Source organism: Oncorhynchus clarkii, unplaced genomic scaffold (assembly GCF_045791955.1).
Source record: "Oncorhynchus clarkii lewisi isolate Uvic-CL-2024 unplaced genomic scaffold, UVic_Ocla_1.0 unplaced_contig_675_pilon_pilon, whole genome shotgun sequence".
Lineage (NCBI taxonomy): Eukaryota > Metazoa > Chordata > Actinopteri > Salmoniformes > Salmonidae > Oncorhynchus > Oncorhynchus clarkii.
Window position 1 is genome coordinate 266,995 of NW_027260860.1, and position 15,846 is coordinate 282,840.

A 15,846-nucleotide genomic window follows, 5' to 3' on the forward strand; every position below is an offset into this window, starting at 1 on the left:
TATTTTTGGGGAGTGACTCAAAATTGTGATGAGACCGATTACATGTGTTGCTGAGCAAGACTAGTGGCCACCAGGGATAGTGTTGGGGGGGTAAATGGTGACATGACGTGGTTTCTGTAAGAAGTGCAGGCAGGTGTATGACCTCAAGTTACCCTATCAGGTAGGCAGGCCTACATAATGTTCGCTGTGTTTATGCACGTTTTTGGAACATCAAATTCATCAATAAGATACTAACTAATTAAAAGATCACATTTTGAATCTAACTAATGATTAGATCAATAGGATAAATGCAGAGAAGCAAACCTAAGATTGACTATTTATAGCCACTATGCTGTTTTCAGCTGGCCTACAGGTGATGATGCTTATTGCTAATAGCATTCCTAAAAATATGGACCATGCATAGGCTATATTCACAATGTTCCAATATGTATAAAAATAAATAAATACAAATATGGACCATGCATAGGCTATATTCACAATGGTCCAATATGTATAAAAATAAATAAAAATGTTAAACAAATAATTTTACCAGTATGTTATTAGGCTCATTATATTTTAGACGGCGTGAGCATTATTTTATTTTTCATTCACTTTGGAGTAAAAAGTCCCCAGAACAGAGCTTCTCAATTTTTCAATATAAAAATTATCTGGGGGGACCCCCTCCGCAACTTCTCCCCCAGAGCTCCCTTTTCATGTCATCCAACAAATGTTTGCTAAACGGCATTGGTATTTGGATTGGTTGGTACTTTGGTCAGATGACATGAAAATAGAGCACTTTGGCCACGCACACCAGTGGTGGGTTTGGTGTTGAAATGAGAATGTATGAGCAGAAAATAACCCCATACCTACTGTAAAATATGGTGGTGGATCTTTGATGTTATGGGGTTATTTTGCTTCCACTGGGGCCCTTGTTAAGGTCAACGGCTTCATGAACTTTACCGAGTACCAGGATATTTCAGCCCAAAATCTGGTTGCCTCTGTCAGCAGGCTGAAACTCGGCTGCAAGTGGATCTTCCAGCAACACAATAACCCAAGCACACATTAAAATCAACAAAGAAATGGTTAATATGCTACAAAACTGACATTTTGCAACGGCCATCTCAGTCTCCAGACTTGAAACTACTATAAAAACCTGTGGTTGGATAAAGGATATCAAGGATCTGGAAAGATTCTGTAGGGAGGAATGGTCTAAGATCCCTGCCAATGTCTTCTCCAACTCATAAAACATTTTAGAAAAATGCTCAGTGCCATTATGCTAGCAAGGTGAGGTATTGAAAAGTATTGAAAACAGGAGTGTAAATAATTTTGACCCCAATGTTTGATATTAAGTTTTTTTTATTTAATTTACTTTATCCATACAAATATCATGACACCTAAATAATGTAACAATAAAAAAAGGTGCAAAACACCCCACCCATACCTTCTGGATGGTGAGTGCCAAAACACCCCACCCATACCTTCTGGATGGTGAGTGCCAAAACACCCCACCCATACCTTCTGGATGGTGAGTGCCAAAACACCCCACCCATACCTTCTGGATGGTGAGTGACAAAACACCCCACCCATACCTTCTGGATGGTGAGTGCCAAAACACCCCACCCATACCTTCTGGATGGTGAGTGCCAAAACACCCCACCCATACCTTCTGGATGGTGAGTGCCAAAACACCCCACCCATACCTTCTGGATGGTGAGTGCCAAAACACCCCACCCATACCTTCTGGATGGTGAGTGCCAAAATAAGAAGTCCTCAAAGCTCCTCCATAGACCAGATGCAACAACTGTTGCAGAGACATCAGAGCTGAGCTACCTCATCAAGTTAATACCTCCGGCCAAGATGACCCACTCAGTTACAAGGTCCACTCACACCCTCCTCTCCAGCCTGAAGTTGTTTAACGACCACAATAACATTAAGTCATTAGCCAAACCCCATCTCTGTCCCCTGGATGTCGATTAAGGAAGCCCCTTCCTACAAACAGAGGCCTCTGCTATAGTAGCGGCCAGTCAGTCACAAGGCACAGTACCAGGCAGAGAGAGCTCTGTCAGAGATATGGGTGGCATCCCTCCTCCCTTTATAGAGGCTAGATCTGGGTTGGGGTCTAATTTATAGAGGCTAGATCTGGGTTGGGGTCTAAATTATAGAGGCTAGATCTGGGTTGGGGTCTAATCTATAGAGGCTAGATCTGGGTTAGGGTCTGATCTATAGAGTCTAGATCTGGGTTAGGGTCTGATTCATAGTCTAGATCTGGGTTAGGGTCTGATCTATAGAGGCTAGATCTGGGTTAGGGTCTGATTCATAGAGTCTAGATCTGGGTTAGGGTCTGATCTATAGAGGCTAGATCTGGGTTAGGGTCTGATTCATAGAGTCTAAATCTAGGTTAGGGTCACTTGAGGGCTCCCACATGTGCACACACACACAAAGTAAAACTCCATCTATGCAAACAAACACGAAGCCCAACAGTAAACACATTCAAGACAAACACACACTATATCAAACACGCACTATATCAAACACGCACTATATCAAACACGCACTATATCAAACACGCCCCACTTACACACAAGCACACGCGTACACACACTAAACCGAGGGCTGATGCCACTGTGGGTAACAGCCTTTCAGATGCACTGAAAAATGAGCTCTGGCCGAACTGAATCAGAACATACCATTCACATGCCTGACTTACAGCCTGTCATCCCGAAACAGACTCAGCCGAAACACTAACCCCGAGAGGGGGAACGGAAACACATAGAAATAAATTCCTCTGAAACTCCCAGCTAATCCTAAAGACAGGCAGGACCTAATCAACAGGGTAATGTATATTCTACCAAGACTGAACATTCTGACGCGCTCACACAGCACGAGCTGACAAAAAAAGCACTATGAGGACCAACATATTGCCGGTGTGGAGAAAAAAACACACAAACACAGCAGGATGTGGGACTGGGCTCAGTGGGCTGATGGGGGGGTAAATGGAGCCTGTTTGCTGGTTGAGGGAGGGAGGGAGGGAGGGAATGTGAGCTGAGACAGGTCCCTGATGAAACCTGCTGCTATGCAGCTCTCTGGTCCTGGGCACAGGGGCAAGAGGGGCCCAGAATAGATCAAGAAAAACACTAGATAAATCAGGCCATGATGGACAGCATTGACGGAGTGCAGCTCCCCAATAACCCAAGACGGATAGGCAAGCTAATTTAAGATGCACGGCTAAACCGGGAAGGGGGGGGGGGGCTTGTAAGGCCAGGTGATTGGGAGACTAAATTATGTCTACTTATTGGATGGCGTTGGAACTGGAGTCTGAGCTGCCCACAAGCGGAGCTTACCACAGTCAGACCGACAGGATGGTCTAATTACTCCCTTCCACTCTGATCATGAGTTAGGAAAAATGCCTGGCATGTTGACATATCATTTGGTGGCAGCTGTGGGATTCATCCAAAACATGTTCTGATGTTTTGACTTTTAAAAGGGTTCACTGATCAAATATAATAGGTACTGTATATTGACTCATACAATCATAAATGATAGTAATTGAGGACACTCACCAGCTCGCAGTACTCAAAGACCAGCAAGAAGGGGATAGCCTCCACACACTGGCCCAGACACTGCAGGATGTTAGGGTGCACCAGAACTCTATGAAGAGAAACACCGGTTAAGACAATCTACTGTAGTCTATATCACTGATGTGAATACTGGAGGACTACAGCTGGCATCTCTTCCAGTCCCATTCTGTTAATAAAGACTAGTGAAATAAGAACACTCTGCAGTGTCCAAGTTAGAAGGCAGAGGGTGCTGCTCCACTAGGAGAAGTCAGGCGTAGCTGTCATTATAATACCTTAGTTACTTTATTCAAGTACTGACAGATCTGTTACTCTGTTATTTAGATTCTTGCTATAATGCATTTTCTAAATTAATCTGGTGTGTTCCATTTAGCCAATTGTTGGAACTGGGCCTTTGGCAAAATTTTCCTGAAAATCTGAAAATGACCCTGAAATTGCCATGACAATAAAATAAATGTCCAAAATGCCCCTTCTTTTCAGCCTCTCCCAGCAGACATGCCAGTAGCTCACCTGTAAGGGTCTCCGTGCTGCAGGAAGTCATTCTGCTCCATGGCACTTGCGTTAGCCTTCAGCTCCTTGACCACCGCCTTGGCCCCACCCGGGTCTGTGTAGATCTCACTGAGGAGGACCTGGACACACACACACACAGGTTAGAGTGCAGGGAAGGAAACACACAGGAAACATGTTAAGGGTCGAGCCAAAACACTGGTAGTCTGCAGGAAGGCAGGTCTTTCTGAAAACAAGGGAAGGATGGTGGGGATGTAGTTAGGGGATGGGGGGGTGGGTGTAGCTAGGGGATGGATGTAGCTAGGGGATGACGGGGGTGTAGCTTGGAGATGGGGGGGGTGTAGCTACGGGATGGGTGAAAGTCAGGGGAGCCATGGAGAGACAGCAATAATCACAACATAGAACACACTGCCAGGTGGTGTAGGACCAGAGGCTGAGGGGCTACTCTAGTCATATTTACCATGTTGATTCATTAAGGATGAGCTTCAACTGTGATGAAGTGAGCAGCTGTCTCCTTTTGTTATTACGTACACCAAAACTCAACCCCAGGGTGAAATACTCGCTCCTCTCAAACACACTGTACAGGCTACTGGAGACAACTGACTAAAGCGTCTGGAGTAGGGTTGGAATTTTGGGAAAGGTAACAGAATTTTGCGACCTTCGTCAGGAAGAAATGTCTTACCTTGCCAAACCAGCCGTTCCCAATCTCCTGGATGTAGCTGAGACTGTGACGGACCACCTGAGGGCCAGTGGATCCCACTGCGGTGGCCAACAAAAAAAGAACCCAGAGTTAGTGTGTGTGATCTGCAGGTATGTCGTAGTACGCAGCATTCTGGTCCCAGACCAAACCATGGTGACACAATGGCACCTGTTTGTTTTTTCTATTTTTATTTATTTAACCTTTATTTAAATAGGCTGTTGCATGATATCAAATGTTCATCTGTATGGTTTTTCCTCTGTGAAGAGATGCAGCCAGGGCATGAGTTCAATCAATACAGAAAACTGGAGCAGTTGTGTTGTTAGTTATCTAAACACAGTAGCAGGATTCTATTCAGATCAGATGCTCAGGCCAGGATATGTTCCAACTGTATTTACTCATTGCAAAACAACAGCAGTGTTACACATTATGGATTCCCAGGAAAAAGGTACAGGAGTGTTTAAACAAAAGCTTCATACATTAAGATGTTAATCTACTTCCTTCCCATATGAAGCCTGAGCATGTAAACTGAGGCTAACCTTTGACCTTACACAGGGCCCATATGGAACTAGTACAGAAGGAAATATCCAAGGGTCAGTATTTCTGTCACATGCCACTGAATCTACTTAGAAATGTCTTACAGTACATGAGGAAAACAGCCGACAGATGTGGCTTCACTGAGCCAAGTTAGCTAACTAAACCCACACAGACGTTATGCATGGGTTGCCTACACAATCAGGTCAACAAACCTTGTTGAGGGGACTTAACATCAAAAGTATTCAGAGCTCTAAAGTGAAACTAATTTGGTCGCATATGTGACAAACTATTATTTGTGCAGCCAGAGATGTTATTTTGGGAGCATTGTGCGACTTGGAAAAGATCTCCCAGATAATAATTGTTGTAGCCTAACGATTAGGCTTCGCCGTACCGTTGTTTCCGAGTGCCCTGATTTGATAGAGTCATGGTTGCACCATTACTACAGCAAAAAACTGCTTGCTTGTAGCCCAACAAGGTCAAAGGATCTGACCAATATTACCGCCTAAACATTTCTATCTTCCTATAGCGGGAACCACATTTTACATTCAAACCATTGTAAAACTATTCACTAACCATTTATAATTTATTCAGACATGTCACCTCATTGGCGAGCTAGCTAACAACCTGGTAACTTTTTTTTTTAAGTCTTATTTAACTAGGCAAGTCAGTTATGAAACTTTTTTTTTTTTACAATGACGGCCTACCCCAGCCAAACCCGAACGACGCTCGGCCAATTGTGCGCTACCCTATGGGACTCCCAATCACGGCCGGATGTGATACAGCCTGGATTCGAACCAGGGACTGTAGTGATGCCTCTTGCACTGAGAGTGCCTTAGACCACTGCGCCACTCGGGAGCCCTACCAGAATTTCCAAACATTTTGTGGCACAGAAAGAAAGGAAAAGGGATAGCTACTTCAGAAGATCAATGATCATAACAATGAATGAATGACAGATCTCTTGCATGTCATCGCAAATGGGACATTTTTAAAGAGTGTGTACAATTAAATGTACTGGTTTTACACAATGTAGAAAAAAACTAATATTTCACAAATTACTTATTCATCAACATTTTAGCTTTTATAAAAAACAAATGTCTTGACAGTGTAGGCTGTAAATATAGGCTGTATCTCAATCAATTTAAAAAATCATTTTCTGGTGCTCCTAAATTTAATGTGGTGCTTCCTAACATTTTTCAGTTGAGAGGACCACTGCTACCAATAAAAAAATGTTAATTTAGAGCCCCGAATGTATTACGGACCAGGAAGTAAAATATAAACTCCAGGCCTATATGCACCTCAGACAGATTTGGCCCCATCCTGTCTTCATATGAATCAGTGGGGGTACTCTTAGAGACTAAAATAATCTGGCTAAGCATTTGAGTAAATCCTTTACAATAGTACATGATAAAATTACAAGGATTTGACCTACTCCCCAGACAGAAACAGCCTTTGTGCGATAATGCAGTCATGGTTTTGCATCAGTTGTGGACCTAATCTTGATCTTCGCAGGCTGAACATTTTCTTTTTCAAAGGGCCCCTATGATAATCAGCCTGGCACTACTTTAAATGGAGTGATCACATCTAGCCATCAAATTAAGTCACAAATCCATAATAAGTACAAAGACATAAGCCCTGGCCATATGCAATGAAGCAAGGGCGAATGAGTCGCTCTCACAACATTGTGTGTGGCTGATACAACAGCATCTGGGAGTGTTTGGAAACTAGCACCTGTCCACTACCCAAGGGGGAGCTACTGAGAATGTAGCACAGTCCTGTTATGCAATGACTGACTGGCACAGCTCAAAAGGCTATCATACTGCATACGAGAAGCAGAGAAGACACTCCTACTAAGAGAATGACATAAATACTGAACGGCTGATGGAGACCATAACAAAGTTTAGCTTTTATGTCTACTTCAAAGGAGCATGTGACGACGTTTACAGACTATAAACCCACTATAATGTCACTGGCTGGAAGCAGGGCTGATATACGGCTTATCATGTGAGGAAAGAGTAGTAAACCCAGGCATATAGGCTGCCAGATCATTAGATGTGTTGTTGTCCCTAGGCAGTGCATGACAGTGTCCCAATTAAAGTGTAAAAAAAAGCAGGCAGGTTGGCATTTATTGGGATGACTTATATACTCGAGGCAGCTCCGCAGGGTGGTCACTAGCTGGCACAGCCACAAAGTCATAAAATGTTATTAACCCTAACCACACAGCAAACCTTATGCCCAACCGTAACCTTACATTACAACCAAAAAAAGCACATTTTTGTTTATATACATTTTTACTTTGTGTCTGTTTCATCTAACGGAAACTGCTCTACTCTGCCTCCAGGACAAGACTCATCCCAATCAACCTGTAAAAAGCAGAGGAGAAAGTCCAAAGGGAATGATGACGGTATCAACTCCACCTGACTGATACAGTAAGACAGCTGGGTCACATTCATTCGGTTTGAAAATGTGAAAATGTTTTGCAACAGGAAATAAAAAAAGTTTCATTTCTTATGTGCGTTTACAGGAAGTCCCTTCCTGTTTCAGTCGGTTTGGTGCCTAATAAACACAACCCTGGATACTGTATGCCAAGTTATGGCAAAGGGTCAGGATAAAAAAAAATCTTGGTCCTATGTGTAATGTGCTGGTAGGACTACGCATCTAAGAAAAGTAAGGGTGTCTGACCCCTGACCTGAGATACGGGGGGGTGTCTCCAGGTGGGGGGGTCCGGGCAGGGCCACGGGGGGCACTGCCAGGGTGTACACCTCAGCAGGGGACTGCATGGAGGGGGTGTCTTCAGCTGGAGGGGTGAAGTCAATCTCATCCTCAAAATTGTCCTCAAACTCCTGAAAAACACAATAGTACAACTGTGTTCACCAAACACAGGAATCCTACTTCTGACACCAGTGTACGTTATAATTGTATGTGTGTTACATATGGATGAGGCAGAGCGAGATGAGTCAAATTAACATCCTTGAACTGGACCAAAACAGAATTATCATATTAGCATTTTTTTGCACATCAGGTTCAAATCATCTAAGTGGCTAACATTTATTTGAGATACTTTTGGATTACTTGGACATGAGAAAAATGCTAATATCAGTCCCATGACTTGAATGGGATTTGGATTTGTGCCAGGGAAACTAAACCAAAGCATGGATTTACTTTGTCATACTTCGACCATAGACTGCTTAGGAAACCAATGTCCTTTTTTAATTTTGGTGAACTATCCCTTTAACTCATTACATTAATCATAGCCAATATCTCAAAGCAAGGTTTCTAAAATTCTGGGTCACGGCAGGTAGCCTAGTGGTTAGAGCATTGGACCAGTAACCGAAAGGTTGCTGGATTGAATCCCCGAGCTGACAAGGTAAAAATCTGTCGTTCTGCCTATGAACCAAACAAGGCAGTTAACCCACTCTTCCCTGGTAGGCCATTATTGTAAATAAGAATTTGTTCTTAACTGACTCGCCTAGCTAAATAAAAGGTATAATTAAAAATGTAAAAAATGTTTTAAAAAATTAATGGCCTACAATTTTTAAAAAGTGTCCAAAAATACCGATTTCTGATTGAAAACTTGAAAATCGGCCCTAATTAAAATCAGCCATTCCGATTAATCGGTCGACCTCTACTACAGAGTACTGCAAGACAGGTCTGTGTAAATTAGGCAACCAAACGATACCATGGCTTTATTTAGCTTCCCTTTGGAGCAAATTAGATATGCACAGAATGTCCTGACAGTGACTTAACTTCTTGGTGACAGGGGGCAGTATATTCACGTCCGGATGAAATGCATGCCCAAATTCAACTGCCTGCTACTCATCCCCAGAAGTTAAGATATGCATATTATTAGTAGATTTGGATAGAAAACACTCTGAAGTTTCAAAAACTGTTTGAATAATGTCTGTGAGTATAACAGAAATGATGTAGCAGGCGAAACCCAGAGGAAAAACCATTCAGATTTTCTCTTCTTTTCAATGGGTTTTCATTGGGAATCCAGATTTCTAAGGGACCTTCTTCCAGTTCCTACCGCTTCCACTGGATGTCACCAGACTTTAGAAATTGATTGAGGACTTTCCTTTGTGTAATGAAGAAGTAGTCCTGTTCAAAACGAGGGTCACTTCAAGTGTACTGTTTGTTAGAGGAGCGTGACCAGAAAGGTAGCGTCAGTTTGTATTCTTCCTGTATTGAACACAGATCATCCCGTCTTCAATTTTAAAGATGATTTACTTTAAAAAATACCTAAAGTTGTAATACAAAAGTAGTTTGAAATGTTTTGGCAAAGTTTACAAGTAACTTTTGAGATATTTTGTAGTCATGTTGCGCAAGTTGGAACCGGTGTTTTTCTGGATCAAACGCGCCAAATAAATGGACTTTTTGGATATATATCGACGGAATTAATCGAACAAAAAGGACAATTTGTGATGTTTATGGGACATATTGGAGTGCCAACAGAAGAAGCTCATCATAGGTAAGGCATGAATTATATTTTTATTTCTGCGTTTTGTGTCGCGCCTGCAGGGTTGAAATATGCTTCTCGCTCTTTGTTTACTGGGGTGCTATCCTCAGATAATAGCATCGTTTGCTTTCGCCGAAATGCCTTTTTGAAATCTGACATGTTGGCTGGATTCACAACAAGTGTAGCTTTAATTTGGTATCTTACATGTGTGATTTAAAGAAAGTTTATTTGAATTTGGCGCTCTGCATTTTCTCTGGCTTTTGGCCAGGTTGGACGCTAGCGTCCACATATCCAAAAAGAGGTTAAGCCTACTACTACGTGTTGTCAGGTGCCTGAGAATCTCACCTTGAAATTGACTTCCCGTTCCTTGCAGCAGGTCACACAGTTCACCAGCAGGGCCACCAGGACAAGCAGGGCACTCAGTGACACAACCACAGAGAGGTGTAGAGAGACAGACAGCTGGCCACCTGCAGTCTCCCCTGAAAAAAGACAGGTCAAAGAATATTAGTTCTGCCATACAGCGTTGTGCTGAGCAGCTCAAAAGTTCAAGCTGTATCAAGAATAAAAGTATTGTACATGCAACTGGGACAGTGAATGGTGTTATGTAGCGCTGCAAGCACAGATATGCCTCTATTTGATAGGCTAGTGTTCCTCGCCAGTAATGGACATTAACAAAAAAGGCTAAATGTACATTCAATTGTGATGACTGGTATTCATATAGGCCTAGGTGTTTCCTTATGATGATCACATCCTGTTTCCGGTGTCACGTTCACCAACAACTCAGAGGCCAGAACAAGCTGAGGCTTGAGAGGTCCATTTCTCTGACCATTTCATTGCCATCTCGAACCCTCCCCCAGTCACCCTCCTTCCCATTAGTACATCAACTGGCTGACAGGGTCCACACAGAGCAGTAAAACGTGTTGGTTGCTGGGGATGCTGGGCCAGCAGTTCAGATGTCAAGTGTGTTGACAAGATCCTCTCCCAACCCCCTCACCACTCTGTCACCACAGCCCTATCAACAGAGGCTGGACTGACTGACCCTATCACCACCACCATCCTCCTCCCAAAAATACATGTTTACACAACAAACCACTCACAACTACGGACACTCCAACTCCTTCATCCCTGATACACTTAATCTAGGTCTGATACAGACCTGCACTATCATATAAGATGGAGAAGTGTTTACAATCTCAGTAACCAGTACCACACCAGCATGATAGTTAAAGGTTAAATAAATACAATTAAAATAAAGGTTTTAAATGTAACCTTTATTTAACTAGGCAAGTCAATTAAGAACTAATTCTTTGAATCTAAATTCTGAGCAGATATTTAACAGGGTTTTGGAAAACGTGGTCGCATAAAAAAAAACCTGGACGTTTTACCGTAATTGTTATCAAACTTTGCATCTGCACAGCTTTTGCAGTGTTTTTCTAAATGTTCTGTGTAAATTGTTCAAAGTAGTTATTGTGCAAAGTGCTGTATGGTTTATTAAACTTTGAACTCAATGGTTTTTGTTTAAAGTGAAAAATCTGAGTCAACGCATAATTCAGTTACCATATAATTGCCCAGTAGGCCTACAGGTATGTGTTAAGGGCACCTTGTATCAATGCAAGTAGACTAAACCACAGGCAAAACAGAAACATGCAAACACTGGGTGTGAGTTCTACGTAAATCAGTGTTTGCCTACTGTGTCCTTCCACTCTGAAGCGACTGTGTAAGCGTATTTGTCAAACAGTCAGGGCGTGAAGCATTTTTTAAATGAACAGAAATTAAAATGAAATTAAAACATGTGGAGATTTGGTCCCATGTTTAATGACCTGAAATAAGAGCCCAGAAATGTTTCAAGGGCACAAAAAGCTTATTTCTCAAAAAATGTGTTCCACTTACTAACATCCGTTAGTAAGCATTTCTTCTTTGTGAAGATAATCCATCCAACAGGTTTGGCATATCAAGAAACTGATTAAACAGCATGATCATTACACAGGTTCACCCGTGCTGGAGGCGGTAAAAGGCCACTAAAATTTGCAGTCGTCACAACACAATGCCACAGATGACTCAAATTGAGGGAGCTTGCAATTGGCATGGTGACTGCAGGAATGCCCTACTTCCCGAGAATTGAATATGAATTTCTACCATAAGCCGCTTTCAATGTTGTTTTAGGGAATTTGGCAGTACATCCAACCTTTCTCACAACAACAGGCCACATATAACCCCACACCAGCACAGGACCTCCACACCCGGCTTCTTTAACTGCAGGATCGTCTGAAACCAGCCACCCGGACAGCTGATGAAACTATGAGTTTGCACAACCGAAGAACTTCTGCACAAATGGTCAGAAACCGTCTCAAGGAAGCTCATCTGCGTGCTCGTTGTCCTCACCATGGTGTTCACTTCATTGCAGTTCAGCGTCATAAACAACTTCAGTGGGAAAATGCTCACCTTCAATGGCCGCTGGCACGCTGGAGAAGGGTGCTCTTCACGGATGAAACCCGGTTTCAGCTATACTGGGCAGACAGCTTGTATGGTGTCATGTGGGCAAGTGGTTTGATGATATCAACGTTGTGAACAGAGTGACCATGGTGGGGTTATGTTATGGGCAGGTATAAGCTACGGACAATGAACCCAATTGCATTTTATCGACGGCAATCTGAATGCACAGAGATCCCGTGACAAGATCCTGAGGCCCATTGTCGTCCTATTCATCCGCCACCATTATCTTATGTTTCAGCATGATAATGCACAACAATACACAATTCCTGGAGCTGAAAATGTCCCAGCTCTTCCATGGCCTGCATAAATCAGACATGTCACCCATTGAGCATGTTCGGGATGCTCTGGTTCGACGTGTATGACAGCGTGTTCCAGTTCCTGACAATATCCAGCAAATTCGCACAGCCATTGAAGAGGAGTGGGCCAACATTTCAAAGGCCACAATCAACAACCTGATCAACTAACTATGCAAAGGAGATAAGTCGCGCTGCATGAGGCAAATGGTGGTCACAACAGATACTGACTGGTTCTCTGATACACACCACACCCACTAAGATTTTTGTGACCAACAGTTGCCTATCTGTATTCCCAGTATGTGAAATCCATAGATTAGGGCCTAATGAATTGATTTCATTTGACCGATTTCATTGACTGAACTTTACCTCAGTAAAATCTTTGAAATTGTTGAATGTTGCCTTTATATTTTTGTTCAGTATACATTGCTAATACAAATGACAGAACTTCCCTTCTAGTACATGTGTAATCTTGTTTACTACACTTTCATTTACAACTGAAAGCACATGAAAATGCATCTGTTACAAAGCCATTGACAATAGATTGGTTTAAGCTTCAGATTCATATTGTTGTGTTTTGCTGGCACGCCAGTTGGAGAACCACTGTAGTGGTGAATGACAGAGGCGGAGACAGTGGTCAGGCACCAATCCGATCTACAGATGCCTTCTTGAGTGGCTTCCTTTCCTTCTGCATGTGACAAGGACATTGAGTGAGCCACAGACTATTGATGCCACCTAGTCATAAACCTACTGGGCAGTGTCTATTGATAATTTCCTCTCAGATCTAGCATGGCATGAGCCTGGCACAGGAAGCTAGTAGCTCTAGCAGTGCACGACTGCACGCAAGCCTATCAACGAACACAGCCTCTTCCTATCTAACCTCACTTTTATAGGTCACAGAAACAAGAGGTGACACTCTGGTCCGAACCCCAGTGGTCCCACCAGAGTTGAGAGTCGTAGCTACATACAAAATAGCTAACAGAAGAACACCACTCTGTCGGTCAGTGACAGTGATTTTCCACACTGCACTAAACAATTGAATATGTCTTAGTGTCTTATATAATCCACAGAGAGAGACACACATTTGTGGTACAGTGCTAAAAGACAGCCACGAGGAAGCAGTGAAACATTTATGAATGGTGAATAAAATATTCAGAGGCCTGCCATCCAAACAATGGCCCTGGTGATGTTGCTCTACATCTACATACATCCTGAGTATAGGTCAACAACACAAGTGTTTCCCCCACCTGACAAATACAGTTTGTAGGCTAGTCAGTGCAGTGAAGTGAGAGGAAACAGTGTAGCCTAGCTGCCAGGGCTGGAGGAGAAGGGTGCTGCAGAAGAGAGGTTTGTACTGGGGAATCTGTAAAAGGAGATGCTGACCTTTTCTTAGCCTTGCCCCAGATCTGTTTGTGTTATCATGTCAACTCCAGTGGCATGATAGCACAAACAGATCTGGGACCAGGCTACGCATTGCGTGCGCAAAATCAGAGTGACTAGAATTGATGAATGAATAGTGATGAGGTTCAGCTTTGTTTGGTTGATCTAGCTTTTAGACTGTTTCTTGCTATTTAATTTGAGTCATAGGCCTTTGTCTTTGGAAACACCAGAACTTGGCTGCCTCACTCAAGAATGTCATAAAGTTTATCTGACAGTAACCATAGTCCGTTTTCTAGTCTGATGGAAGCCACTCCTCACTAAAAGGCACATGAGAGCCCGCTTGGAGTTTGCCACAAGGCATCTAAAGGACTCTCAGTCCATAAAAACAAGATTATCTGGTCTGATGAAACCAAGATTGAGCTCTTTGGCTTGTATGACAAGCGTCACATCTGGAGAACACCCAGAAACATCCCTACGGTGAAGCATGGTGGTGGCAGCATCATGCTGTAGGGATGTTTTCAGCGGCAGGGACTGAAAAGACGAACAAAGCAAAGTACAGAGATCCTTGATGAAAACCTAATCCAGAGCGTTCAGGACCTCAGAATAGGGCGAAGGTTCACCTAACAGGACAAGGAACCTTAGTACTTTGCCAAGACAACGCAGGAGTGGTTTCAAGACAAATCTCTGAATGTCCTTGATTGGCCCAGCCAGAGCCCGGACTTGAACCCGATCTAACAGCTCTGGAGAGACCTGAAAATAGCTGAGCAGTGACCATTCCCATCCAACCTGACAGAGCTTGAGAGGATCTGCAGATAGTATCTGCAGAGAGTAAATGGGAGAAACTCCACAGATACAGGTATGCCAAGCTTGTAGCATCACACACACACACACAACTCGAGGCTGTAATCACTGCCAAAGGTGCTTCAACAAAGTAAAGGATCTGAATACTTAGGTGTGTGTGTGATATATATGCCAACATTCCTAAAAATCTGTTTGCTTTGTCATTATGGGGTAGTGTGTGTAGATTGGAGGGGGGGGGGGGGGGGGGGGGGGGCAGGACAGTTTAATCCATTTTAGAATAAGGCTGTAACATTTAAAAAATGTGGGGAGAGTCAAGGGGTCTGAATTCTTTCCGAATGCACTGTACCTTTCCCCTTTAAAACTTTAAAACAACGTTGGCTAATGATAAACCAGAACAAAAACAGTTGTTGTTTAATATGTCAAGGAATGTTTCAAACTATTTTCTCCTTCCTGGTTTACAGTCTAACCAATCAGTCAGGAGCCTACACCTTGACTTAAGGTACAAAGTGTGATTACGTTATTGGAAGCTCAAGAACGGCTTGTTTACTATTAGCCCATAAAATGTCTTCCCCCATGTCTAATCCACTATTGCAAATTCCTTATGGCGAGCATGTTTGGTGTGGTGTGTCACCCACAAACTCCAGCCAGTGTGCAAGTCAGTGCAACCACCCACCAACCACGTACGCTTTAGGGGGTTCCAGGCCGTGTATGTCTCCCTGGCCTGCTGTACGCGTGTGATGACAGAGGAGCAGAGTGAGCCAGGCAGCGCTACACTGGCGGCAGCGTAGGGATCAGCTCTCCCTCCGTTAGCCTTAGAGTCATGGGTTTATATTATGACTTGGCACCACCACCAAATTATCCAACTGCTTCTCAGTAGGGCCCATAGTCCCGTACGCAGGGAGCTGACAGATCTTATTTCGGTTCCCTGCATATTTTAGTGATCTTTGTTCACACAGAGGGGCTGACCCATTTTCACAGGGGGTATAACTCTCCAATGCACTCAGTCCCTACAGCTGATGACACATGATTTGGGTTCCTGCACTAAAGAGGATGGTTTTGTCTGCTTTAGGCCTAGATCGCAAACTGTCTATGGTGAAGTAGCCCAACCCAACTATTATCATGTGACGTACT

At 43.2% G+C, this 15,846-nt stretch overlaps 1 protein-coding gene across 2 annotated transcripts in view; it reads right to left on the reverse strand.

The window, feature by feature from the left end:
• LOC139401947 (serine/threonine-protein kinase LMTK2-like) overlaps positions 1-15,846 on the reverse strand; it is a 55,435-nt gene that overhangs the window by 27,281 nt on the left and 12,308 nt on the right. For both annotated transcript variants that reach the window (XM_071145971.1, XM_071145969.1), the window contains exons 2-6: positions 10,094-10,227; positions 7,982-8,135; positions 4,744-4,820; positions 4,065-4,183; positions 3,540-3,627 (exon numbers count right to left, since the gene is read on the reverse strand). In XM_071145971.1, coding sequence (XP_071002072.1) covers positions 3,540-3,627; positions 4,065-4,183; positions 4,744-4,820; positions 7,982-8,135; positions 10,094-10,227 — 572 coding nt within the window. The remainder of the gene's footprint in view (positions 1-3,539; positions 3,628-4,064; positions 4,184-4,743; positions 4,821-7,981; positions 8,136-10,093; positions 10,228-15,846) is intronic.